The sequence below is a fragment of the Exophiala xenobiotica genome, assembly GCF_000835505.1.
Source record: "Exophiala xenobiotica strain CBS 118157 unplaced genomic scaffold supercont1.4, whole genome shotgun sequence".
NCBI classification, from domain to species: Eukaryota; Fungi; Ascomycota; class Eurotiomycetes; order Chaetothyriales; family Herpotrichiellaceae; genus Exophiala; species Exophiala xenobiotica.
In genome coordinates, this window is record NW_013562491.1 from 1182423 (window position 1) to 1206589 (window position 24167).

General features: G+C 52.0%; 10 protein-coding genes across 11 annotated transcripts; 6 read left to right on the forward strand and 4 right to left on the reverse strand.

Annotated features, from left to right (window-relative positions):
- Positions 1-60: 60 nt before the first annotated feature.
- On the forward strand, positions 61-1425 carry PV05_06613 (uncharacterized protein; the record flags this gene model as incomplete). The annotated part of the gene is made up of 2 exons (XM_013459373.1): positions 61-1071; positions 1336-1425. 2 exons carry the CDS (start codon positions 61-63, stop codon positions 1423-1425), a joined length of 1101 nt encoding a protein of 366 aa, XP_013314827.1.
- A 149-nt stretch (positions 1426-1574) lies between these two features.
- On the forward strand, positions 1575-5217 carry PV05_06614 (uncharacterized protein). The gene is made up of 4 exons (XM_013459374.1): positions 1575-1976; positions 2042-2126; positions 2178-4492; positions 4546-5217. Exons 1-4 carry the CDS (start codon positions 1800-1802, stop codon positions 5035-5037), a joined length of 3069 nt encoding a protein of 1022 aa, XP_013314828.1. The 5' UTR covers positions 1575-1799; the 3' UTR covers positions 5038-5217.
- Positions 5218-6558: 1341 nt separating this feature from the next.
- On the reverse strand, positions 6559-9446 carry PV05_06615 (uncharacterized protein). Its single transcript, XM_013459375.1, has one exon. It carries the CDS (start codon positions 9320-9322, stop codon positions 6764-6766), a length of 2559 nt encoding a protein of 852 aa, XP_013314829.1. The 5' UTR covers positions 9323-9446; the 3' UTR covers positions 6559-6763.
- A 973-nt stretch (positions 9447-10419) lies between these two features.
- On the forward strand, positions 10420-12677 carry PV05_06616 (uncharacterized protein). The gene is made up of 2 exons (XM_013459376.1): positions 10420-10961; positions 11022-12677. Exons 1-2 carry the CDS (start codon positions 10745-10747, stop codon positions 12257-12259), a joined length of 1455 nt encoding a protein of 484 aa, XP_013314830.1. The 5' UTR covers positions 10420-10744; the 3' UTR covers positions 12260-12677.
- A 76-nt stretch (positions 12678-12753) lies between these two features.
- PV05_06617 (uncharacterized protein) lies at positions 12754-14086 on the reverse strand. The gene has a single exon (XM_013459377.1). The coding sequence runs from the start codon at positions 13850-13852 to the stop codon at positions 12851-12853; it is 1002 nt and encodes a 333-aa protein (XP_013314831.1). The 5' UTR covers positions 13853-14086; the 3' UTR covers positions 12754-12850.
- A 1037-nt stretch (positions 14087-15123) lies between these two features.
- Positions 15124-17795, forward strand: PV05_06618. Of its 2 annotated transcripts, XM_013459378.1 has the most exons (5): positions 15124-15222; positions 15273-15446; positions 15504-16578; positions 16625-17292; positions 17342-17795. In XM_013459378.1, the coding sequence occupies exons 1-4, from the start codon at positions 15178-15180 to the stop codon at positions 16864-16866; spliced, it is 1536 nt and encodes a 511-aa protein (XP_013314832.1). In that variant the 5' UTR covers positions 15124-15177; the 3' UTR covers positions 16867-17292; positions 17342-17795. The 2 variants fall into 2 exon arrangements, with proteins under 2 accessions (XP_013314832.1, XP_013314833.1); XM_013459379.1 differs by having other exon boundaries at positions 16625-17795.
- Positions 17796-18160: 365 nt separating this feature from the next.
- Positions 18161-21522, reverse strand: PV05_06619 (Fe-S protein assembly co-chaperone HscB; the record flags this gene model as incomplete). The annotated part of the gene is made up of 1 exon (XM_013459380.1): positions 18161-21522. The coding sequence occupies one exon, from the start codon at positions 21520-21522 to the stop codon at positions 20548-20550; it is 975 nt and encodes a 324-aa protein (XP_013314834.1). The 3' UTR covers positions 18161-20547.
- PV05_06620 (uncharacterized protein) lies at positions 19481-20341 on the forward strand (the record flags this gene model as incomplete). Its single annotated transcript, XM_013459381.1, has 1 exon — positions 19481-20341. The coding sequence occupies one exon, from the start codon at positions 19481-19483 to the stop codon at positions 20339-20341; it is 861 nt and encodes a 286-aa protein (XP_013314835.1).
- A 138-nt stretch (positions 21523-21660) lies between the features above and the next one.
- Positions 21661-22508, reverse strand: PV05_06621 (uncharacterized protein; the record flags this gene model as incomplete). The annotated part of the gene is made up of 1 exon (XM_013459382.1): positions 21661-22508. The coding sequence occupies one exon, from the start codon at positions 22506-22508 to the stop codon at positions 21726-21728; it is 783 nt and encodes a 260-aa protein (XP_013314836.1). The 3' UTR covers positions 21661-21725.
- A 172-nt stretch (positions 22509-22680) lies between these two features.
- On the forward strand, positions 22681-24099 carry PV05_06622 (uncharacterized protein). Its single transcript, XM_013459383.1, has 2 exons — positions 22681-23666; positions 23750-24099. The coding sequence occupies exons 1-2, from the start codon at positions 22838-22840 to the stop codon at positions 23833-23835; spliced, it is 915 nt and encodes a 304-aa protein (XP_013314837.1). The 5' UTR covers positions 22681-22837; the 3' UTR covers positions 23836-24099.
- The last annotated feature ends 68 nt before the right edge of the window (positions 24100-24167 follow it).

A 24167-nucleotide genomic window follows, 5' to 3' on the forward strand; every position in this document is an offset into this window, starting at 1 on the left:
CCATCAACATGGGATATGTGTACAGCCATGCATTAACGATTACTTACATTGTTGAACAGGATGAGGTCGTTGCGCACAGTGTCTGTAGTCGGCTGTCATGCTGAAGGGGAGGTGGGAGATGTGATTGTGGGTGGAGTGCTCGATGCTCCTGGGTGCAAAACAATGTACGAAAAGATGATGTATTTCTGGACCAAGAAAGACAGTCTCCGACAAATGCTGCTAAATGAGCCACGAGGGCGTTCATCGATGTGTTGCAATCTGGTCCTACCACCTTGTGATCCGCGTGCAGACGCTGGATTTATCATCATGGAAAGCGATGAATATGCCCCCATGTCCGGAAGCAACACAATATGTACCGCGACCGTCCTCTTGGAAACAGGCATGATAACCATGCAAGAACCAATCACGAAGTTCAACCTTGACACTGCTGCTGGACTGGTCGGCATAACGGCCGAATGCGAGGCAGGAAAGTGCAAGTCTGTGGAATTCGATAATGTGGCTTGCTTCGTCTTTGCCCTCAACGAAGCTATAGATGTACCAGGACTGGGAGAGATATCTGTGGATATTGCTTGGGGCGGCATGATGTACGCACTGGTTGACCCAGCCTCGTGCGGGCTGAAGATTGCCAATAGCGACGCAGCCAAACTGGTGGAAATTGGAGAGAGGATCAAACGAGCGGTACAAAGGCAATTCGTGCCTGTGCACCCAGAAAATCCGGAGATCCATGGTGTGACCAATTTCGTATGGAGCGGTCCCCTCGAGGTCGGGGCTGATGGAGTCAAGTCGGCCATCAATACCGTTGTCGTATCTCCTGGTCGATTTGATCGATGTCCTTGCGGTACGGGCACCTGCGCACGAATGGCTGTGCTTCATGCCAGAGGTCAGCTCAAGGTTGGCGAGACGTTCAAGCACAAGAGCATCATCGGGTCAGAATTCATCAATCACATTAGAGGTACCACCAAGGTCGGCGAGTATGACGCTATCCTTCCAACAATCAAAGGACGGGGTTGGATCACAAGTTTCAAACAAGTTGTGCTGGATCCGACCGATCCATTTCCGGAAGGCTTCAGGGTTGGTGATCAGTGGCATATGCCGGTTGATCCATGAAGACCCAGGTGCGTGCGTGCAGCAGCAACACTGTGGAGTATTTTGCACCAGTCTAGCGATGTAGAGACAGAAAATACACAAGCCTGATAAGTTATGAACCTTGGGTCAAGCTCGTTACACTGCGCCCCTTCCTCGAAATCTCACATTGATAGACTGTGGCAGCAGGCAAGACTGCACTGGCCACAGCTTCGAGGTTCTTCTGGTTGGCCTTTGGAAATTGCAATAAAGGGCAATAAAGAGCAGACCAGAGAGGAGATACATCATGATGCTGCTATTGACGCTGCTACTGATGCAGCTATCGAAGGATGTGTCAGCTAGAGCCTGAGGTAGAAAGGGATGCGATTCATAGAAGGAGCTTGAAGGAGTCAACGAACGCGCTGATAACTTTAGCGCCTCGACGCGCCAAGCCTCAAGATGAAAGAAAGTCGCGCCTGAGAGTTGAGGGCTTCTGCAATGGCAACGCAGCCAAAGGATCTCCGGATAACTTGAACCTGATTTCACCTATGCTTCACCTTTTCACCTCTTCAACCCTTGTCCTATTGTCGCCTTCTCTTTCTCTTCCCTAAGTCCATACTCTAATTTCTCCTCTCTCCGTATCAAGACCGGCTCGGATTTGTTGTTGCGATAGCATCCGATTAACACGGGCGTTCTCACTCATCTACGATCCCCCTCAGTCGAGGTAGGCAGCCAACATGGGTGACATTGTCATCAACGCCGACACCTTTTTCGAGCGCCTCTCAACTCTCTACAACTCCTGGAAGGCAGATAAAAGAGCTGGGGATGGATCCTTTGGTGGCGCAGACAGCATCGTCATCTTGACCGGAAAGGCCGACCAGGATACTCAGTATACCAAGAGCAATGCCTTACATGTAAAGTTCATTCCTGTGGCGACAGCCGCGACATCAGCTGTGGCATCGACTGACCAGTTCTGTAGTTCTGGCTTTTGGGCTATGAATTTCCTGCGACCTTGATGGTCTTCACCACCGCGGTCTTGTATATCGTAACTACGGAGAAGAAGGGTGAGACCCGCAAGCACAGTTATTGGATCTGACTTAACTAACTCTGAACAGCCAGACATCTGCAGAACCTGAAAAATGGCAAAATCCCCCTCGAGATCCTCACGGTCAACACCAAAGAGCCAGAGACCCGCACGAAAGGCTTCGAGAAGTGCATTGATGTCATCAAGAGCGCAGGGAAGAAAGTCGGTGTCATCCAAAAGGCCGAGGCTCATGGCCCTTTCGTCGATGAATGGATGAAAATGTATGGTGACATCTCGAAAGAGGTCGAAGAGATCGATGTTTCTGGTGCACTTGCGATGGCGTTCGCTGTCAAGGACGAGAACGAATTACGGGCGATGCGCACCGCAGCACAGGCAGCGAGCGCCATGATTTCCAAATACTGGGTCGATGAAATGTCAGAGGTGCTTGATCAAGAGAAGAGAATAAGCCATCGGGCTCTCGTCGATAAGATGACGAGGAAGATCGACGACAACAAATTTTTCAAAGGCATCTCGAAAATCCCTAGCGACTTTGATAATCAGCAACTGGATTGGGCGTACGGGCCGATCGTACAGAGTGGTGGACAGTATGATCTGAAACTGACGGCGCAACCTACTGATGACAATCTACATTCTGGATGCATTGTCGCCGGTTTGGGTTTCAGATACAAGACGTACTGCTCTATCCTGGCGAGGACGTACTTGATTGATCCGAGCAAATCGCAGACTGCCAACTACAAGATTCTTCTTGCCGCGCACGACGCAGCAATCAAAGAGATCAAGGATGGCATCGCCATGAAAGATGTTTACAACAAGGCACTGGGCGCTATCAAAGCGCGGAAACCAGACCTCGAAAAGCATTTCGGTAAAGATGTCGGAGCTGCTATCGGAATCGAAGTGCGTGACCCCAAATTCGTCCTTAACGGCAAGAATTCCAAGCTTCTGAAGGATGGAATGACCGTCAGCCTCACCACAAGTCTCTCTGATCTTACCAACGACAAACCTCAAGACAAGAGAAGCGTCAGCTATACACTAGTCCTGACCGATACCGTCAGAGTGACTCGCGGTGAGCCTGTGGTGTTCACCAAGGAGGCATCTACAGATCTCGACTCCATTGAATTCTACTTCAAGGACGATGAGGAGGAAACGAAACCCAAGCAGGAAAAAAGCAAGAAGCCCGGTGCTAGTGCTATCGCAGCTTCAAATATCAAGTCAACTCGACTTCGAGGTGCAAACCGAGGGGAGAATGCCAAAGAAGAAGAGGAGGCCCGCCGACGAGAGCATCAAAGAGAACTTGCTCAGAAGAAACAGCGCGAGGGACTTGAAAAGTATGCCGAAGCTACAGGCGACATGAATGGCGAAAACGAGAAGAAATTCAAAAAGTTCGAGTCCTATAAGCGAGACGGCCAACTACCTCCACGAGTCAAGGATATGATCGTGTGGGTCGATCACAAAGCCTCTACTGTCATCCTCCCCGTTATGGGTCGACCCGTGCCATTCCACATCAACACAATCAAAAACGTCAGCAAGTCTGATGAGGGCGAGTACACGCACCTGAGATTCAACTTTCTATCTCCAGGCCAGGGTGTCGGACGAAAGGATGATCAGCCTTTTGAGGACCCTCAAGCACATTTCATACGATCACTGACGGTCAGATCCAAGGACCAAGACCGACTGTCGGAGGTCTCAGCACAGATCACCGAACTGCGCAAGGCCGCTGTCCGTCGCGAGCAAGAGAAGAAGGAAATGGAAGACGTTGTTGAACAAGACAAACTAATTGAGATCCGCAATCGTCGACCTATTAAGCTTACAGATGTCTATCTCCGTCCTGCACAAGATGGCAAGCGTGTCCCTGGGGAGGTTGAGATTCATCAAAACGGTCTTCGATATCTGTCGCCATTGCGTAACGATCATGTCGACGTTGTCTTCTCGAACGTCAAGCACTTGTTCTTCCAGCCTTGTGTTGGCGAATTGATCGTCCTTATCCATGTTCACCTCAAGAACCCCATCATAATTGGAAAGCGCAAGACCAGAGATGTGCAATTCTACCGAGAGGCTACCGACATGGCCTTTGATGAAACCGGAAATCGCAAGCGCAAGCACCGATATGGTGACGAGGAAGAGTTCGAACAAGAACAAGAGGAACGAAGACGGCGAGCAGAACTTGATCGACTCTTCAAAGGCTTTGCCGAGAAGATCTCGGACGCGGCAAGAGAGTACAACATTGCGGTCGACATTCCGTTCAGAGAACTCAGCTTCAATGGTGTGCCCTTCCGTAGCAATGTGCTTATGGCGCCTACTACGGATGCACTGGTTCAATTGACTGAACCACCCTTCACAGTGATCACTCTCGACGAGATCGAAATTGCTCATCTGGAGAGAATTCAGGTACGTCACGTCAGTGTTTGTGAGCGATGCCCAGATACTAACCCTTTTCGTAGTTCGGTCTCAAGAATTTCGATATGGTCTTTGTCTACAAGGACTATCATCGAGCGCCAACACATGTAAACACTATTCCGGTTGAGTCCCTAGATCGGGTCAGAGAGTGGCTGGACAGTGTCGATATAGCCTTTACCGAAGGGCCACTGAACTTGAATTGGGGCACCATCATGAAGACTGTCACCACTGATCCTCATCAGTTCTTCAAAGATGGTGGTTGGAGCTTTTTGAATACAGACACCGATTCAGAAGACAATGAAGAGTCTGAAGAGGAGAGCGCATTCGAGATGAGTGATTCAGATCTTGCTGCCAGCGAATCTGAAAGCGATGAGGATAGCGAGTTTGACGAGGATGCCAGTGACGATGAGGGCGACGCTGAGAGTGATTTGAGTGACGAGGGTGAAGATTGGGATGAAATGGAGAGCAAGGCCAAGAAGGAAGATCGGAGAGGTGGTGTGGAGGAAGAAGACAAGGGCAGAAAGCGGAAGAGATAAGCAGCCTGCAATGGAGTGCGCCATTTTCAAGCTGCTTGCTGTTGATTGAGTTTGCAAGAGGCTCTGCAAGACGGAGCGGAAAAGTGCTGTAAGGGACGACTCTTGATGCAGGGCGAAAGGTTCCTTAGCTCTTGATACCTGCTATATGCGTTTTTTGTATTGGTACATCACGTTGATCAACCTACCAGTGATCACTGTTCCTGTGCTATTGGAATAGTGCCTCGCACGCCCACGCACGCTGTACCAGGCCTTGCAGGCAATGCCCACTAGCCGTTCGGAAGCCTCAGCCTCGTAACGTGATGCTAGACCCACAAGGCTGCAGTTCTCCAATTCCCGCGGCTCAAGTGACTTTATGAACTTATTAGTGGAACTCCAATTGCTCAGCATGCGCCGCCTTCAATTTTGTATTTCTCATCAACCTCACCACGTCTCTAGCTTGCTTTGCGTCTCGATCTAGCTTCCCCATTCAATCTCAGTCTCGGTCGCACCGGTACACCCTCTTCCCAGGTGCGCATCTCTGCCGAAGTGATCCGATTTACTTCGCCGCGTCAAAGCAAGGATGGGCTGGTTCAGTTCGTCGCCAACCCCGGCGCAACCTGCTTCTGGTACGTGTTTGGCCTGTCCTGCGTCTTATACCTCCCCGACTAGATGGAGCGCCGGATGACATGACGGCCTGTGCTGAAATTGAGTGTGGCATTCTGAGATGGGTGCTAATTGTCGTCGAAATAGTAACCCAACCTTCCACACCCAGTAATCTGGCGTCGAACTTGAAACCTGCGGAAGGGGAGAAAGTCAAGGTACGCACCCCTTACAGTACATATACACATCCACCTTACATGCCCATGGCCCCGGGGGGAAGAGTCTCCGTCCATGCTTGAGGTGTAGATTGGAAAGAGACGGGATAGATGTCGACAACGTAAAGGCGGGCGCGGACGCGGACGGGGACGGGACGGAGACGGAGCAGGCGGAACAAAAGACTCGCTGACACTTTCTCTCTCTATTCTTCTAGCCGTGCTGCGTCTGCAAGGACGAGAAATCCGCCCGCGACGAGTGTATGCTGTTTAGCAGGGCCGACGATCCGCAGGAAGATTGTAAAAGTCTGGTCGGGAAATACAAGGATTGCATGGCCGGGTATGGGTTTAAAATATAGAACACGCGAACCGCATATTCCGGTTACGCTGCACTGGACTGCCAGCCCCTGGACTGGACTGGTCTGATCTGGCGCGAGAGTGCGGATGGGCAACGAACAGGTTTCGGCCGTCGCGTCGCAGATGACAGGCACGAAGACCTTCATCGGTCCACCCGGGCAAGCGAAAAGGAGATGCGAAAGGTTGCCTAGAGATGGACACGCGGCGTCTGGACTGAAGAACGGCCGATTCCAGCACGGTTGTGATTAGGGAAAGCGCAGGTGCGGTCCAGCAGCAAGCGAGGTGAAGGGGTGCCATCGGGTGGCGACTGGCATGCAATGGGGGCCGCGGACCAGAGAAAACACTGAATACCATTGTTATCGCAGTTCTGGACAGATGATCGACGAGGTCGACTTTCGGAGACGCCCAGGCACGTGGTGTCATTTGCAGCCTTTGAGGGGAATACGCTGCTGTAGATACATACTGTATAACATCACCACTCTTGCATAGCAATCACTCATGGATACGGCTCAATTGCACAAACACAAACAGAAACAGGCTTTATCACCCCGTCTACACCCTCGCTTTACACAGCATGCTCACAGCGAGTGCAGCAAGGCCTGCATCCCGACTTCCATGTAATCGTCCCTCTTGAGCAAGTACGGCCTGAGATGTTCCTTGCCCAAATTACCAAGGACCTGGCCTCGGAGTCTCTCCTTCAGCGCATCGGGAAGAAGGACGAAGATACTCGCCAACTCGGTCAGCACTTCAAGGCTCGCTTTGAACGTGTCGTCGAGGTCCCACGACCGGAGGAGCTGGACATATCGACTCATATCGCGAGCCAGCATGACCCCACCGATCCGGTTGACTTGGTACTTGGTGAAGTGCTGCAGGAGCTGTGCGCGGAATCCCACGGCGACTTCGGTAAGGAAGACATCCAGATTGGCCCCGTCAAAGGACTGCGACGCTGTGTCGTGGAAGAGGTCGAGAAATTTGCAGACGCTGTCGCAGGTGGACGTTTGCGCCTGCTCGAGAGACACGACCTCTGTATCTGTGCGCGGCCGGAAGTCCGTTCGATTTTGGTTCGTGAGGAGTCTCGCCGACCAATTGAGGACTCCGTCAATGGTCTGCTGTTCGATGGTGTTGATCTGGTCTTCGACGCGGGAGACGGCGGTCCGTGTGCTCTTCTCCATTTCTCGGCGGGTCGTGAGACTGGTGCTGGCCAGAGGGATGAGAAGGGTGTTGATGCAGCTCTGCACTAGATGTGTGATATGCACTGCTGTACGCAGACTGCCAAGGTACGAGAGGTCAGGCTCCCTTTTGGTATTCTCTGCGGACGAAGCTGCGTCGGCGGCGGCTTCTAGAGCGACTTCGACATATGAATCGAGCAGGTTCTTAAGAATCAGGTTCAGCAGTGCCGCGACGTCTTTGGGGGTCTCTGCTCCACCACCAAGTTCGAGGCCTCGTCTGACGCCCTCGGCGAGCCATTTGAGCATTCTTTTCGCGGCTGCGACGTCAAGCCGTCCGTCTTCTTCGGCGAGTTCAACGTCGGGTTGAGCCTTGTCGGTGTCCTTAAGACCGGCAACAGAGAGGAGTATTCGTTTTTGAGTAGGAGACATTTTCTCCAGGTCGAGGCTTTTCACATAGGCGTCTGTAGCCTCCCGGGCGGATGCTAACAGCTCTTGACCGCGATTGCGAAGTGATGCGAGGTATGTTTTAGGTTCTTTTTGTCGTCGAGAGTGGAAGAGCTCGAACTTGAACAGGAGTGACTTGTAGAGTTCTTGTAAGTTATGTTTCTCCTTGTCAATGTACGCGGAGCCGCCAAAGTATGGGGTGAATAGTTCATCGAGCTGCTGATCGAGCAGTTGACTCGTCTGAGAGGTGACGGATTCCGGATGTTCTGTCAATCCGTGCGCTTTCAGGTCCTCGACCAGGACGCTGATATGACTTCTCGCAGCCTGTAGAGATCTCAGGTACGCCAAAGTCGATTCCGATTCGGCTTTCTCCAGAACAAGCTCCAGTCTTTGTTGGATGGATTGTTGGAAGACTCTTTGCACGAATTTGCCCAGCACTTGTTCCGGGTAGGGAAATGCTTTCTTGATGATCGCCGACTCGTCTTGGACGACAATCTTAACATCATCTATCAAAGATTGTAGTCCTGGCTCGACGCCTGGTAATTCAGCATCGGGGTCAGACAAGCGCATCCATGTTTCTTGATCACCGCCGACTTCTTCTGTCACCAGGTTGCTTCTGTCAATGAAAAACTGGTGCTGGTTGACAAACGCTGCTTGGACCGAAGCACCGCCATTGAAATCTTGTAGGACGATAGCACAATTCTTCATCTCCTCGTAGTTTTGCCGGCGGTAGAAGTCATCGAATAGCTTGAGCATGTCGTTCTCCAGCGTTTCAATGAATTTCTCGATGACCTCTCTTGTGTTGAAATTGCGGCTCCCTGTCACGCCGTTCGTGATGCCGCCTCCCTTAGAGACGCCATTGGCTTGCGCATGGCTCTTTGGATCGAGTCTCTGACTAATCCTCAGGAGTTGACGGGCTATGTTGGCCGACCTGATCTTTCCCTCTCCTGTGCCTGACCTCCTCAGGTTCTCGAGCAATGTAACTTCTCCTCGGTTGCTGACTTCGTCCCAGCACTCGATCAGAAAATGCGCATCGAGTGCTTTTGTTCTCTGCCTGTCCAGCTCTTCTAGTCGACGACCGGTCTCGACAGCGACATTACCGCCCCATTTCTCACCCCGGTCGGACCTCAAAGAGATGTCTATCTTCTGGAAGCTTTCAATGGTCTGATGGAGCTTTCTGCCCAGTGTTTCTGTATTGCTCGCATGTCGTGCTTCGGCTCTTCTCACCGCAGCTGACAATTCATTCTCACGTTGTTCTAGCTCGCCGGACAGTTCGTCAAGTCGTCGTGCGGCCTGTTCGAAGGTACGAATAAGAGGTTTTGGATCGAAGGCTGTGACGCCGGTACCGCCTTGCGACCGTCGACTGGAAGCTTGGGTATTTTCCGTAAGAGACTCGATGAAGTCTTTTGCTATGAAATCGCGGTTTGAGAAGTCTTCGAGGTCAAATACGGGGCCTTTGGGAAATATGGAGCGGGTGGTCTGGTCTGTAGGCTGGGCTTGACCATGATGATGCTGAAGGTCCATGGTGTCGTTACCCGTGGATCATCTTGTATTATTGTCCCCAATGCACGGTACGATTGCCATTCCGGTGACAGTATTTAATTACAGACTTCTTCGTTGTGCATAGCTGAAGAGTTGGTTGTCAGCGTTGAAACGCGCGTTTCAAATGATCATGAACTGCAGGGCACAAAGCATTTCATGTCATTTCTCCGCAGTCGCCGAGAGAGGCAACTAGGTTAGTTCCTACGGTTCTCCCATCCAGATCCCGTCCAGATCGCGTTCTCTCTCATCGACAACAACGTAGGTACGGATCTGATTTTACTGTAGGGTAGGAAGTCTGATGTGCCTACGGTCTATCCCGTGTACTCCATTACGATCTTGTAATGGAACACATGCTGGTGGCCTGCCGTGAATCATGCTGCAACCACGCTCAGTATTACCAGCGGCGTTCTGTCTTGAATCTGCGACTAAAGCTACAACATTTCACCGGGTTGAAATTCACCCTGCACTTCATATGCCGACATTTCCAGATCGCACCCGTCACGCTGTGAGTGAAGCAGTATTTCTTCGGTCATCAGGTAAGGGAGAGAATCGTGGACACTACTCCCGCTGCTCCGTACCCGGGGAGAAATTATTATGTCCGAACAGGAATGACTAATCCAGTGTTCCCTTGAAGAGCAATGAGCACATGCTCTGGTGGGCAAATGAGATGACATAAAGCAATACGAGAATTGGCTCGAGTGTGTCGGAAGAAGAGCACATGCAGATATGATATGGAGCCAGCTCGAGTGGAAGATCCAAGTACATATACTGTGTACACAGTACTTGTGCTACAGCATCGAGATATGCATTGAGTAACCGGAATGTCATAAGTCGCTGTCTTGCTGTAAGGGACTTTCTTGGGGGTCTTCACCAGAGTGACTGGGTCTGTTCTTTGCGCTCGACGCTGTGCCTTGTGTCTCCATCCATCTGGGAGCCATCCACTCTCTAGGGTCTCTAGGGTCTCTTCCCCAAGACTCAAGACTCTTCTGTTACCGAAGTCGCAATGACCCAATGGGACGAATCCACCAATCGGAATGGCTGATTTGATCAAAATGAAGCATGTGATCACTTCCGTTCTGCTTTCTGCTTTCTGCTGCTCTTCCTCTTCGCTCGATTCTCCTCCTGCGAAGCCCTCATCGTCACGCTCAAATCTGCGCCTTTTCTCACCAACTTCAGCCAGCTCAGACGACATCTTTGTGCCGTTTTGTCCACTCCATCATATACCAGCGCGTTTGTCGGTCTCTTTTGTCTTCTACTTCAATTATTATGCGACATGTAGACTCTACCTCGGTCTCTAGAACAATTCGCTCCCTCAGCGGTCATTGACTGCGCTCAGTCACTCCTTCACCGACTTCGAGAAGAGCTCGTCTTCGATCCTCTGTCCTGAAAGAATTCACTCTCGGCATGGACTCACAGTCCCCAAACGCTCCTTACGCTGTTCCTCCTCCTTTCTCTCCTCCTCTGACCGCTAAGCGCTCCTCTACCGACACCCACAAACCCGCTTCAATCGACATGGACTTAATGAGGTCGGAAGAGCGCTCAACAAGGGCTGCCAGTGTGCTGTCTGGTATGTCCGCCGAAGATATGGAGGCTGCTGAAACACTCAATAGCCTACACCAAAGTACGTTCACCCCACTGATAGCCCATTGTAGCCGCCAACGTGACTGATATGTGACATCAGAATATCATTCTCCCCGACCGTCTCAGCCTGCTCCTACTCTTGTCCAGACCCAAACAACCTTCGGCGCCGATCAGTCCGAACCTCTCCTCCGCCTGTTCACCAGTCAATACCCGCTGGCCGGAAGTCTGATCAATGGTTCACTCTCGGCTTACAAGACCACGCAATCATACATTCCGGGCGCAGAATGGACGGAGAGAAATGTGGGGCTGCCAATTGCTGGCACGGTAGCCAGAATCTCAGGAGTCGAGGGAGGACTGCGATGGGCACTACAACCGAAGCGCGACAGCCGATCTTCGACGGGCGCACCGCAAACTCCAGATGTCGAGAAAGGCTATGCAGATATCGCCCCCGTTGGCACGCGACGGTCCGGCTCGGAAATGGCATACACCGAGACTCTTCCTGCCTACAACCCTGGCGACCGCTCCCCCCCATATAGCGAGACTCAAGTCGTGCTACAGTCTCGCGAACGCCAGGCACCTCCAAATTGGCGACAGCAACTTGTCATATCTACCAGCGGCCTTGGCATTGCTATGAGCGATGAATCCATCCGGAGCCTGCGGTACTGTCTCAGCTGGCTACGTTGGGCTAATGGTAGACTCGGCGAGGCCATACAGAACATCAAGGACCTACTGGAGCGATGGGACGAAGGGGTCACGCCTGGTGAGCAAGCCTCACCCATGTCAGTCGCCAGCATGACCCAGTCGCAACAAGAACAGCGGCAAGCTGCCTTGTCGGCGCGTATTGGTGCCTTGAAGGTCGATGTCCTCCAAACACTTAAGCACGTGGTGGGAATCGTGTCCAACTACGCTGGTGGCGCCCTGCCTCAGAATGCGCGGGATCTCGTCCACCGACATCTGATCAGTTTACCCCAGCGATTCACCATGGCCAATATGTCGAGCAATGATGAACCATCCAGCGCGGACGGAAACACATCCGAAGCAGCCAAGAGCGGGAAGCGAGTCATGGTTCTTGCGCAAGAGGGCCTCGATATGATGACGCAGGTCAGTCGCGTTGTAAATGACACGCTCGTTAGTGCGGAGGGGTGGTGCGAACGGCTTGGAAGGAGACCGGACAGCCAGGGTCAACAACAGCAATTGGGGCAGCCTGCTGGTGGTGATGAGAAGATGGACCACGACCATGACCACGACAGGGGACGCGAAAGGAGTGAAACAATTGCGCCGAGCGAGGGTGGCGCAGATAGAGCGCAGGAGAAAGACGATGTGCATATGCAGATGTGACTGTAACAACACCAATAATGGGGAGGCCGATGACGAACTGGTAGATATTACTTCGATCTAGATATGCGCGTCGCGCGGCTGGGCTGAACTGGGAGGGGAGCGGGCTTAACGACATCACGTTGGGACAGGAGACCACCACAGGGACGGATTTCTTTCGTCTATGGCTGTCTGGCTGCTTGACGGTGGAGATGCGTTGAAGGTCTCAAAAAGCTGTCGTTTTCGAAAAGAGGCCACTATGATTTATGCGCTTGAGCGTTCTTTTCTTTTCGCAGAATAGGATGCAAGATGGAGGAGATCCGGGCTGTAAAGAATGAAAAACAAGAACGACTTCTTGAAAGCTGAACTTGGTCGCCTTTCAAAACAAATATATTTTTCTAGCCTTTGCCAGCCTGGCAATGTGAAGCCACCCAGAAACTAGAATGAAGGTGTACTGCCCTTCCTACTCATCCCAGCACATTTACATCCTTACAGTACGGAGGCAGATCCCTGTCATCAGGTGTCTGCTCAAAAAAAAAATTGAATTTACAATACAGTGCAGTGCAGTGCAGTACAGTACCAATTGGTCCTCCACCACCACCACCACCATCGTCATCACAGATACGAGTCGTACAAGTCCTCCAACAACTCTCTCGGATAACTATCAGGCCACCACACCAGATCCACGATCCGTCCATGCTCGGGCACCAGACGTACGATTTCATCGTGCGGGCCTTCCCACAGCAGTATCCTCCTCACACGACGTCGTCCTTCTGCTTCCGTGCATGGCACAGGAGGAGATACAGGTCTTGGTGGTGCCTCCTGTGCTTCAGCTCCCTCTTCTGATGCAGTTTCCGAAGCATACCCCGATTCTGAACCGGACTCAGAGTCATTGGCGCCGGAGTCCGTCTCCCACTCCTCATCTTCATCTTCATCGTCATCTCCATTGCCCAGGGTGGATGATGATCGGACATCATCCGAATCCGAATCCGAATCCGATGACGACGCCGAACCCCATACCGACGACACCGACGAGGACCATCGCAAAGGTGATGCCCTTCCTACCGCCGTCGTTGCTGTCGACATGCCCTCCTCACTGTCATCCACCTCCCTGTTCTCGGTGTACGCCCTCCTGACGCCCCCACAGCAGCGGCCCCGCCAATGCCGGACTTCCCGCCACTGCGCGAGTCGCTCGTTCGCTTGAATCATGCGCGCGCGGTTACGGGCAGCTGCTTCGGCAGAGATGGTGTACCACGGCGCCTCATTGCGGGGAAGGGGGACGCCGTCGATATCAATATTAGCACGTCTGAGCCTGATTGCACCCGCACGCATGAGAGGACGTACGGGGCGAACACCGTCGCCGGCTCGAAGCATGGTCTGGCGGACGTTTCTCGCAATGGCGTCCGAGGCGTGGAAGTCCAGATGCTCGTCGTTGCCCTGGTGAGCGTAGGAGAAGGTCGACGACCAAGAGGAAGCGGAAGCGAAGGACGACAGGGAGGGACTACGGGATGGTGGCAGGGGGACGTTGGGGATATCGTTGGCCTGCACGCGCGTTAGGGGTGCGAGGTCTGGGTAGGCGGAGGAGGAGAAGGTGCGGGTTCTGGTCAGGGAGGCCATCTTGTCGAATTGTCGGTGGGTGGTTAATGGATACCTAGGTAAATAGGGAGGGTGTCGTAGGTAAAAGAAGGGAGCAAGTCCTGGTGTTGGAACTTAGTGGAGTGCCGTGAGCAAGTAGCTTGAACAAATTTGTGAAGGTCGTGAGTAGCAAGGTAGGGGCAAGTCTTGATGTGGTGGGCGAGGAGCGAGAACGAGGATGGGATATATACTCGGAGCAGGTCCTCATGGTCCTCGAGGTCCTCACAACGGTGGCGGTCCCAAAATTTGGGTTTTCGTTTAGCGCTTTGAGTCATCAGAATCAGACGAGTAGACGGTGGCTTCAGATATCGTGTGAGGACCTCGATGTCGTCTGTACCTTGGTACGCTCCAGCAAGGACTTGTTAAGTGACTGGTTGACTCTGAAAAAGCAGTATGGTTGGGCGTCGTGACGAACCTTTGTTCATCCGACGAAGCGCAACAGAGTGCCTCGAGATTGACTTGATTTTTTCCTCTCATTCTTCATCTCTGGGGGAAGCCAGGCCATTCGGTAGAGCACAGGCATCATTCAGACTGGACCGTACTCGTTGCACACAGAAGACGGCTTCGCAACCGGCTTCCGTGGATAGCTAAAAGGAAGGGCTAAAGGGGACAACGCGACACAGTTCTGCTTTCCAGTCCTTTGTGGCATAGTATTGGCGGTATTCTCTTTGATACCTTGTTACCAGATTCATGGACAGGATTTCCCTTCGGTGGATGAACCATGGCATATGTGCGCTCAACGCAACGGGAACGTGCGAGCCTTCCCCTGCATATGTAAGGCTAGGTAGTCACGGTGCCTGGCAGGGAAGTACAGTGTATCCTAGGAGATGACTCAAGTCACCCACTGCAGCCACGTGTCACTGTTGTCCAAGGTTTCTCGAGCTCCCAGGGGTGGAGGAAGGGGGAGTGCTGTGTACAACATTGTTTCTGTCAATTCTGGTGGTATTGATGAAGTTCTCTTCAGGCTCTTGACCGAGATGGGCAAGAAAGCCTTCAAAGCCAGCATAAGCGAATGATCTGCCGGAGCCGGATCTTCTGGACTTCGAAAAACTCCTTCGAGGGTCCGAGATCTGAGACAAAGATTGGGGGTTCCGTGATGGAAGCTTCCCCCTGGCAGTGCCCTGGCTTGCTGGGAACTCGGAGCCACCCAAAGTTTGCAAACCGAGCGTCATGTGATCTTGAGACGAGTAGTATGATTGGTCGCTCGACGCGCGAAGGCACGTCCTTTCTCTTCGTGCTGCGGGCGCAAGCAGGAACCATTCAGTTCTTACTAGTACGGATCGGCCGCAAACTGCCCCTCGTTGGACATGCTTCAAAAGTTTACGGGAATGTGCTCCAAAAGAACATATGAGGTTGGCCGTCGCCATCTGGCCGTCTGACAATTTTAACTCACTGAGAGCAGAGCGCGCTGAAACTCCTCGAGACCAGGAGGAGAGCTGCAAGGCCCAGACATGTCGCCAACGCCATTCCCAACCTGCACTCTGCCGATAAGACGCCCACTGAAGCTCGCTCGTCTTTACGAGGGACACCAAGCATAACAGGCATGGGAGACTGGCTTAAAAAGATTGGCTATACGGCATGTCGTTAAGGCTCCTGTTCGGCGCGATAATATTGATATTAACAAGTATTCAAGGACGCCGACGTAGCAGCCTTGAACATTGTACACGTTGCTGGCACAAAAGGCAAAGGCAGCACTTGTGCTTTTGCTCGATCACTTCTACAGGAATGGAGCAAGAGAAATCGATTCCCCAACAAAATCGGTCTCTACACTTCACCTGATCTTACTTGCATTCGAGAGCGGATCCAAATTGACGGGCAACCTATCTCAGAGGAGTTGTTCACGAAGTACTTTTTCGAGATCTGGGACCAGTTGTTCTCACACCAGGATAGAATCTCTGCGGAGGACGAGAAACAGCCTCGGTATCTACAATTCCTGGCATTGCTAGCCATTCACACCTTCTGTCGAGAGGGAACCCAAGCAGCTATCTTCGAGACTCACCATGGTGGCGAATATGACGCTACGAATGTTGTTTCTGCACCGGTTGTGACCGGAATAACCACCATTGGCCTAGATCATCTGGCACAACTAGGTCCCGATATTGAGGATGTCGCTTGGCACAAGGCAGGTATCTTCAAGAAGGGATCTCCTGCTTTCTCTGCTCCACAAATGCCCGCGGTCGAAGCTGTGTTGCGATCTCGGGCAATTGAAAAAGGCGTTCAGTTTGAGGTCGTCCCGGTCGATCCTTCTCTACCTCGCAATGCGAATGCCTTGCGTCCGCAGGTGCAGCGAACCAACTGTTCTTTGGCTATTGCGCTCGTCAATGCTTTTCTCTCCAAAAAGAGCCCCGTTGACGAAAAAAAGCTTAGCAAGCAAGATATCGAAAAAGGTATTGAGAACTTCTCATGGCCCGGGAGATTCGAGGTTATCAAAACCCCCAGATGTACATGGTTTCTCGATGGAGCTCACAACGAATTGAGCATAGGGCAGGCGGTTGAGTGGTTCGCCGAGATGAAAACGAGTTCTTCTGTCCGTGATGCTTGCCAACAAGGCTCTCCGTGTATGGTGATTTTCTCCCATGTGTCGGAAGAGCGAGACGGACCGTCATTGTTGAGAGCCTTAGCGAGGGCGCTTGAGCGAAACGGCATACGATCTCCTGAGATGGTGTTTACGACGTACCAGGAACGGCGTGACGGAAAAATTCGACGTGGTAAGCAAATTTTAGCTCCTCGCTATTTCGCACTGACAGGGATTAGACAAGACCCTGAAGGCTCCGGACAACTCACTGACAGAGCTTCCCAAGCAGTACTGCGGCCTATGGGAGTCGATTCAACCAGGTGCAAGCACCAGGTTTTTACCTTCAATTGAAGAAGCACTGGAATTTGCAGACAGAGCCGGCTCTCAGCGGCGCGGTTTGCAAGTCTTGGTGACTGGTAGCTTGCACCTGGTCGGTGGCGCACTTTACTTGCTGCAACGGAGGAAGGCAGAAGGGAATTGATCGGTACTGCCACAAATGTCCAAATCGCCGAAAAGGTCGGACATTCTCCGTCCCGATACTTCTACGATCTAATCAATGCGAGGCCATCACCATGGGCTGTCTACCTGAAGAAGGTCGTGTCAACAAGCAGTATACATCCTAGTGTTTCTAGGTTGGAAGCCTTCTCCGCGCGTTTATGCTGACTAGTCTTGAGGCCCTCCTCACAGAGGAAGCGGCGTTGCGAAGCTTGGGCAGTTTTATTGTCACCATTTGCCGCTGCATGTACTCCAGTGAATCCCGCGAGACATCTCCTTGCTAGTTTGCACGCAGCTTCTGAGATTCTGTTTGAGCTCACAGAAGACCTTTCTCAAGAGATGCAACTCTTTGAAAGATGTCTCTTTGTTTGGGACGGACCTGACATATATCCGTCCCTTCTGGAAAACATTTGTATGTCTTCAGATTTTGGACCGCCATTCATCACTAATAGCAGCGCCAGATCGTTGAGGAGGCCTCGGGAACCTTAGCTGGTCCACGCCAATCAATCGCATGACGCGATGAGACACTGGAGACTATCACGGTCGTTAAGACCCGGCTCGAGAAACGGGAACTGCTACTCCTTGGTGTGAAACTCAGTACCAAGCGAGCAAAGTAGTATCCAGCGCCGACAGGACGCTCTGCTGTGGGTGCCCGTTTCCGGACGGGGCCTTGTGGCTTTACCCAGGCTCAAGAATCTCACGGGGTATGGTGCTCGGTCAGAGCCTCGCCAGAATTCCTTTCTTACTTTCGAGCACTCCGACCCACAGCATTCGAATTGATATAAGCAGGAGGTTCGATCCAATAGACTTTATTGTGACGATCTGGTTCCTTGGACCCAGCCTAGTCTTTTTCTAGTGAGACCGTTGCAGTGTTCAGCGGAAATTGCCTTGAGGCTTACAGACATCCCTTTTTTCTCGTCGTTCTCTCAATTCGGGATAACACAAACATCTTGATCTCAATACTAGTACTCTGCCTAGGTCTCCAGAGCCATCCTGTTCACGATCCACGACTGCAGAGTGGGCGAGAGTGCGGCCACCCTGCTCGTCCATGGTACTGTCAAACTGTTCAAAGAGCAACAATTCTTTTGGTTCCTGGTGATTGAGATAGCACCATCGGTGCTCGTGATTATACACATATCTTCCCAGTTCGGTTCGGCCGCCAGTTGGGAGGTCCATTCGTAAACGGACCTGATCTCTCGCTGGGATGGTACTGGTCCCATGCACACCGCAAGAGGATCCCTGCGGACTTCTTTCAGTAGCCGCCAGCTGCTGACAATGAGAACCTTGCCAACGCGAGAGACGCTCGACCTCTGCGGCATGTTTGATCGTCGATTGCAGCCAATTGAACGGCCCTTCTCGTGTGAAGTCGGAATGGACCGCATATGCCGGTGCGCGATTGTTTGCATGGTGGTTCACGTCGCTTGATAGGCAACGGATCCGGTGGATGAAGGTCATGACTTTGTCGACACCTAGACTGGTTTTTCTTAATAAAATTCACCGAGTCAGAATGTGCCAGGCGAATTGCCCATTGTTCCAATCGAAACTATTGCCGTACTTGCAGATCGCCGACAAACTCCTCTGTTTTGGGCCTGAAATGAGAGCGCTGTACTTTCAATGGATGTGGCCTGCGGATTCTCGTATCTCGAGTTATAGCCGAGCGAGGCCAGACTTCTGGCGCATCTGACCTCTTATGCACCGATTTCTCTCACCAGATTGTTCGTCGACGCCCGAAAGAGCCAGCACGGGGTGCTTGAATGAACGAAGCATTGGTTGTTACTCCAGTAGCCAGCTTGAAGGCGATCATATGCTCATGACCATAACATCCAGCAATATGGTTGTGAAAGACTCGCTTGGCTCAGAATTCAGTTGACAGTCAAGTACGCCCACTCTTCCTCTCGTCTGGCCACAAGTCTTGCTTTCACGGGTCGGTCCAACCAACTCTGCATGCACAAGTTCAGACAATACGAGAGAGCACAAAGATCGCCTGTGACTGGACTAGCCGAGCAACACACCGCCATACGTCGGATAAAGGGTCGTCGCTCAGCCTGTTCACCTGTCCGGATATGGTGGTCTTCCATAATCTGCCAGGTACCCATTTCCTGATATGAATTTGAAGGAGTGTTTTGTTGATGCTCGACCTGTGGGTAGCTGACGATTTCCGGCGGTCATCCGCTATTGCGCGCCGGATTTATTTGTTGCCTTCGGATGCAATTACAATAGCAGATTTGCTGGCTTGAGTTGCTTGAGACTGTCTCGAAGATGGTGCCTTCCGGCGTTGTGGTTATTATGCTTGCTCCTTGAGCAGGAGCGATCTGCCAACTCTCCAGGACCTTCGGTGGCAATGCTTTCAATAATCTTACTTCAGGCTTTTGCATTCTCAAATCGCTTTTGCATTCTCAAATCGTTTGCCTTCTGGTGAGGCGATCTTGGGTTTTTGGCTAGCCGTCCACTCCTTTTGTGAGGTCCTTCTCTGATTGCACTTATACCCCGGTTTTCACTCGCTGTACGATTGCCGTTGGACGAACTGCTGCCCCAGCCTTATTCGAGTATTGTCGGATGAATTTCCTAGCATTACGTTGTACGGACGTCTTCTGAAAACAATGGCTTTCAGACTTGATCCACGTGGTGACCTGCCACTTTCCAACATCCATCCAAGCTCTTACTACACCGACCGACGCGGAATTGCCTACAGCATGCCAGTCAAAAAGCCGAAGCAGAAGCAGTGTTATGACTGGATCTTCTCGACAGCCTCGAACGTCCATATTGCCATCGATCGTTCTGCCTTCAACACATATGTCTCCTTCAAGTCGTACATCCTCACGATTGCCGATCAAAGTCAGGTTACCGTCCGAGGCATTGGCACGGTCGAAATAAAGATACGTCGTGCCCCAGGAAATAAGGAAAGCCACACAATCCGCTTGGAAAATGTGCTCCATGTGCCAGACTGGATGTGCAATATCATGTCGGATATCTGCTTTCTCCCTGAGATGAACTACGAGCACACGTGGACCGAGTTTGGCGTCAACTTCTTCGTCCGAGAGAACGGCAAATTCAGACCTTGGGGTTACACCGAAAATTTCTGCGGTCTCGACCGATTGATTCTGTCCCGGCGTAAGCAAGGCCGAAGTCCCATGCTGGAGGATCCTGATCGAGAGGTGTTCTCTGTCAGTGTGACTTGGCCACAAAGTCAACAGGACAAATGGACCAACTATCTCGCTGAAGAGATGAGGTTCGAAGCTGGACGCATTGGGCATACCTCCAGAAAGCAAAAGGCAGACGAGGAAGCGAGAGTTGGTAAGAGAGAGGCCAAAAGCGTCATGGTCGAGCCGTCCAAATGGAAGCTAATGCCAGACCTGAACAAGAGCATCAAGCAGTCTATGAGTGGGATTGTTGAGAGCAGTGGTAGACCCAGTTTGCTACCCAGAGGGTCCAGTCTGATGTTTGAGACCCGAAAGGCGTGATAGATCGCAACAACTTTGCAGGAGATATTGGCGTATGGTGATGGGAAACGTCTGGCTGACCGACTGCTGTTTTGACACCGAAGTATTGGTTACGATATGGCGATGACTGGGCAAAGGCTGTTGGAGCCATGATCATTTGTCGTCGTCGATATTATGCCTAACAATGGGTATCTTGGTGCTTCAATGATAGATCAGGCAGTATGCTTTTAATGGATTAATCTGACTTCCTTCCCGGGCTCCCAGTCATGCAGGCCTTGTTGTAGGCTCCGCCAATAGTTCAGGCGAATGCATTCCTTTTTTGCTGCCTCGACGTCCTCATGTTCGAACGCTTGGCCCAGTAGTTTGACAGTCTCATCGATCCTAGCCTGATTCTCTATTTTCAGGGCATCAACCTGCTCTTGAGTCTCAGCGTCTTCAACGGCCTCTTGCGCCTCCATAACCTCCATCAACGTCTCTTGGTCGGTCAACCCACTGTGCGTGCTATTGTCCTCGGACGTGATATCAATGCCATAGTTGTGATGTAACAGGTATCTTGCGCGGAGAAGCGGGTCTGAAATCGTCTTGTACGCGGTGTTTAGCAATGAGGATAAGGCTAGCGATTTTTGATGCGCAGTTGGCTGCGACGTGTATTTATCTGGATGATGCTGTGACTGCAGCTGCAAAAACTCCCGTTTCAGCGGACCCAGGGGAACGCTGAACGTGCCAGAGGGAGGTGGGCCTTGTGGAAGGGTCTTGGGAAACAGGGTGTAGTAATTTTTTATGTCGGGCAGAGAGGCGGCGCGTTCGTTGGCGCTAGCGGTCGAGGAGGACGAGGGATGGGATTCCTGGCGCTTAGCAGGGGTCGTGCTGACGGTTCTGTGCTGCTGGAATCTCACGACTTGCTGTATAGATCGTGTCGACTGACTTCGGACACGCGGTTGTGCTCGTGTGGCGACGGGCTCGAGAGAGCAGAGATATCGGAGATGGCGGAGAGCTTGTCGCGTCGGTGCGGTGATGGACATTTTCTCAAGTAGTACTTTGAAGTGCTTCTCAGAGGTGACGGTATATGCAACGATTGATGCCAGATTCTTCGTGGGCGCTTTAGACAATTGTTGTGAGGATAGTTGGATTTTATGAGTGACTCTTCTAGTACGTTTCAGTATGTTGTTTTCTATTTTCACTAACTTCAGGGGCGACGTCATCATGAATACAGGCCGCCGGGATCGGAGCATCATATTTCATTTTCCCTTCGAGGCTTGACTTTTCTTCCTTAACCTCTGCTATCTGATACCTACCAGGTAACAACCAGGATTTTCCAGATGGCTCACCATCGAGGTTCAGAAGCCCCAAGACCATGACCATCCAATCCACAGCGCGTTTCACTCATCGACCAGCGCCCAAATCTCTACCTCATCGATCCACTCATATCGAGGGCGCTGCTGTGTATGGAACCACTTTCACTCATCACTTGAAGCTGCAGCATCGCAGACCCGTCCTGACCACCTGGCCCGCGCCCGTAGACAGACTCGACAAACATTCTCATCTGCATAGGTATAGTCGCATTGCCATAGTGCTCCATAATGTCGCTTTTCCCGGTGGCGGAGTTCAGATCACTCCAACCCGAAGCCCGTCCCAGTCTTTCACATGCGACTTGTTTTTCCCGAGACCACCATCGTGGTAGCAGACCGTCCTTCTTCTCAACTCTTCGCAGAAACCGCCGAAACCCGGCATACCCATTTGGAGCTCCTCCGTAAATGCTATCGTCGTCAACATCCCCGCTGAATTTGTAGTCATCTTCTAGCCGCAAGCGATAGGCATCAATGAGCAGCTTGTACACGTCTTGTTCTGGTCGGTTCTGGAGCCACTTCTTCTCGCTGAGGGCGGTAAACGGCTTTGAAAGGTCTGCAGACAGTGCCTTGGAAGGTGCTGGTGTGCTGCTGTTTGGCATAGTGTTTCTACCGGCACTCGTGGACGTAGCAGAGCCAGTAGCAGGTCTAGCTGCGGCGTTCCTGCTGCATGCTTGCTTGTGATTTTTCCAATCGCCCTTCTGGCACTCTCGGGAGCAGTACTGAGTTGTTTGACATTTTGCACAGCGTTTGAGATTGCCAGTTGTTCCGCATTTCGCGCATTGTGCAGAGCTGGTGCTCGTATTGGTGTCAATGTCAGCTTTGATGCTTGAGTCCGCCATGTCGATGTGATTCGTCGATGCACAGGAGTATGGGTACCACAAGTGCTGGGGAGTCTGTGTGTGGAGGACTTAAGCATTTCCGGGAAGCACCGAGGGGCCTTACGTGTCCTTAGCGGGGAGACTGCCAAGTTCTATGATAGTGACGTCGACTGGCCTCATTCAATGCAATTAAATACGTGTCCAGCTTCACTTGTTCTCTGGTTTCACCTCGGGGCATCATCAGTGATAGATCAAGTGGAATCCGAGATACTGCAATTACTTCTCACTCGATTTCTCGCCTTTGTTTCAATCTCATTCTACCTGCAAACCCAAAGTTGACGGAATCCAGCATGTCTTACGGAGACGATCGTCGCGAGTACGGAGGTGGAGGTCGAGGTGGAGGAAACTACTACGATCAAAGCCAACGCTTTGATGATGATGCACAAGGCCGTGGTGGTGGTGGTGGTGGCTACGGCAGGGAAGACGGAAGTCGTGGGGATGGGTACGAAGGACAGCGACGAGGTTATGGTGGGGGTGCCTACGATGATGGTCAAGGCAGAGGAGGTGATTATGGTGGTGATCAACCTCGTCATAATCGCCGTGGGGAAGGTGGCTATGGCCGCCAGGAGGGGTATGGTGATGAGCCACCCCGTCGTCATGGCCGTGAGGATGAGGGTGGATACGGTGGTGACTCTGGAGGCTATGGTGGCGGTGGTGGTAGTGGCGGTCGATTCAATCAAGGACATGGCGACTCTGGTGGTGGCTATGGAGGAGCTGGTTCTGCTGACATCGATCAAGACGAGGTCATGCGGCATAGTCAGGGACAGGGCAACTCGGATGAAGGCGGTCTATTCTCTCAAGCCATGAACTTCCTCAACAACAACAAGCACAGTGCTCAGTCGGAGGACCTCGATGAAGATAGACTTCAGCAAAGCCACCAACAACTCTATCAGCAGGGAGGCGGCGGCCAGCAGCATGATGCCACCAGTCTCGGTGCTGGAGCTGCTATGCAAGCACTGAAGATGTTTTCTGGCGGAGGCTCCGGAGGCTCCGGTTCACAATCCCAAATGATAGGCATGGCCATGCAGGAGGCTTCGAAGTTGTTCGACCAGCAGAACAGTCAAGGGAATGTCTCAGGTGGTACAGACAAGCAATCAGTCGTCAACCAGGCAGCCAAGAGTAAGTTTTGCCCAACACTTGCGGCATGATGTAGCCCCGTTGGGTATCTGTCCTCCAGATCGTCGTTGCTAACTTTATTCCAGTGGCGCTCCAGATGTACATGAAGAGCCAGGGTGGTGGTGGCGGTGGTGCCTCAGGCTTGATGAGTCTAGCCAGCAAATTTTTCTAAAAGCTTGACGCGACCGAGCAGTACCAAAACCTCCGGATGCGACCGAGTGGCCCACGCAAATCCGTCGAGAGAGGGCGACCGAAACCATCACGAAGAGCTCATCATGTGTAGCCTACGCAGCAGCGAGAGGGAAATGTAAGCAGCTGCTTGTGACCGCGAAGAGGAGCTTTTGTCCTGAACAGCAAAGAACACATCGGATTAGATACCTCCAAGTAGTATTTAAAGCTCGAGCTTGACATGCACAATCCCGGATGTTCGCGTGGAGATGGATCCTGAAAGGGCAACTATACCGATTCTCCAAAACTCCTGATCGTCATTTTCTAGAGAAGCAC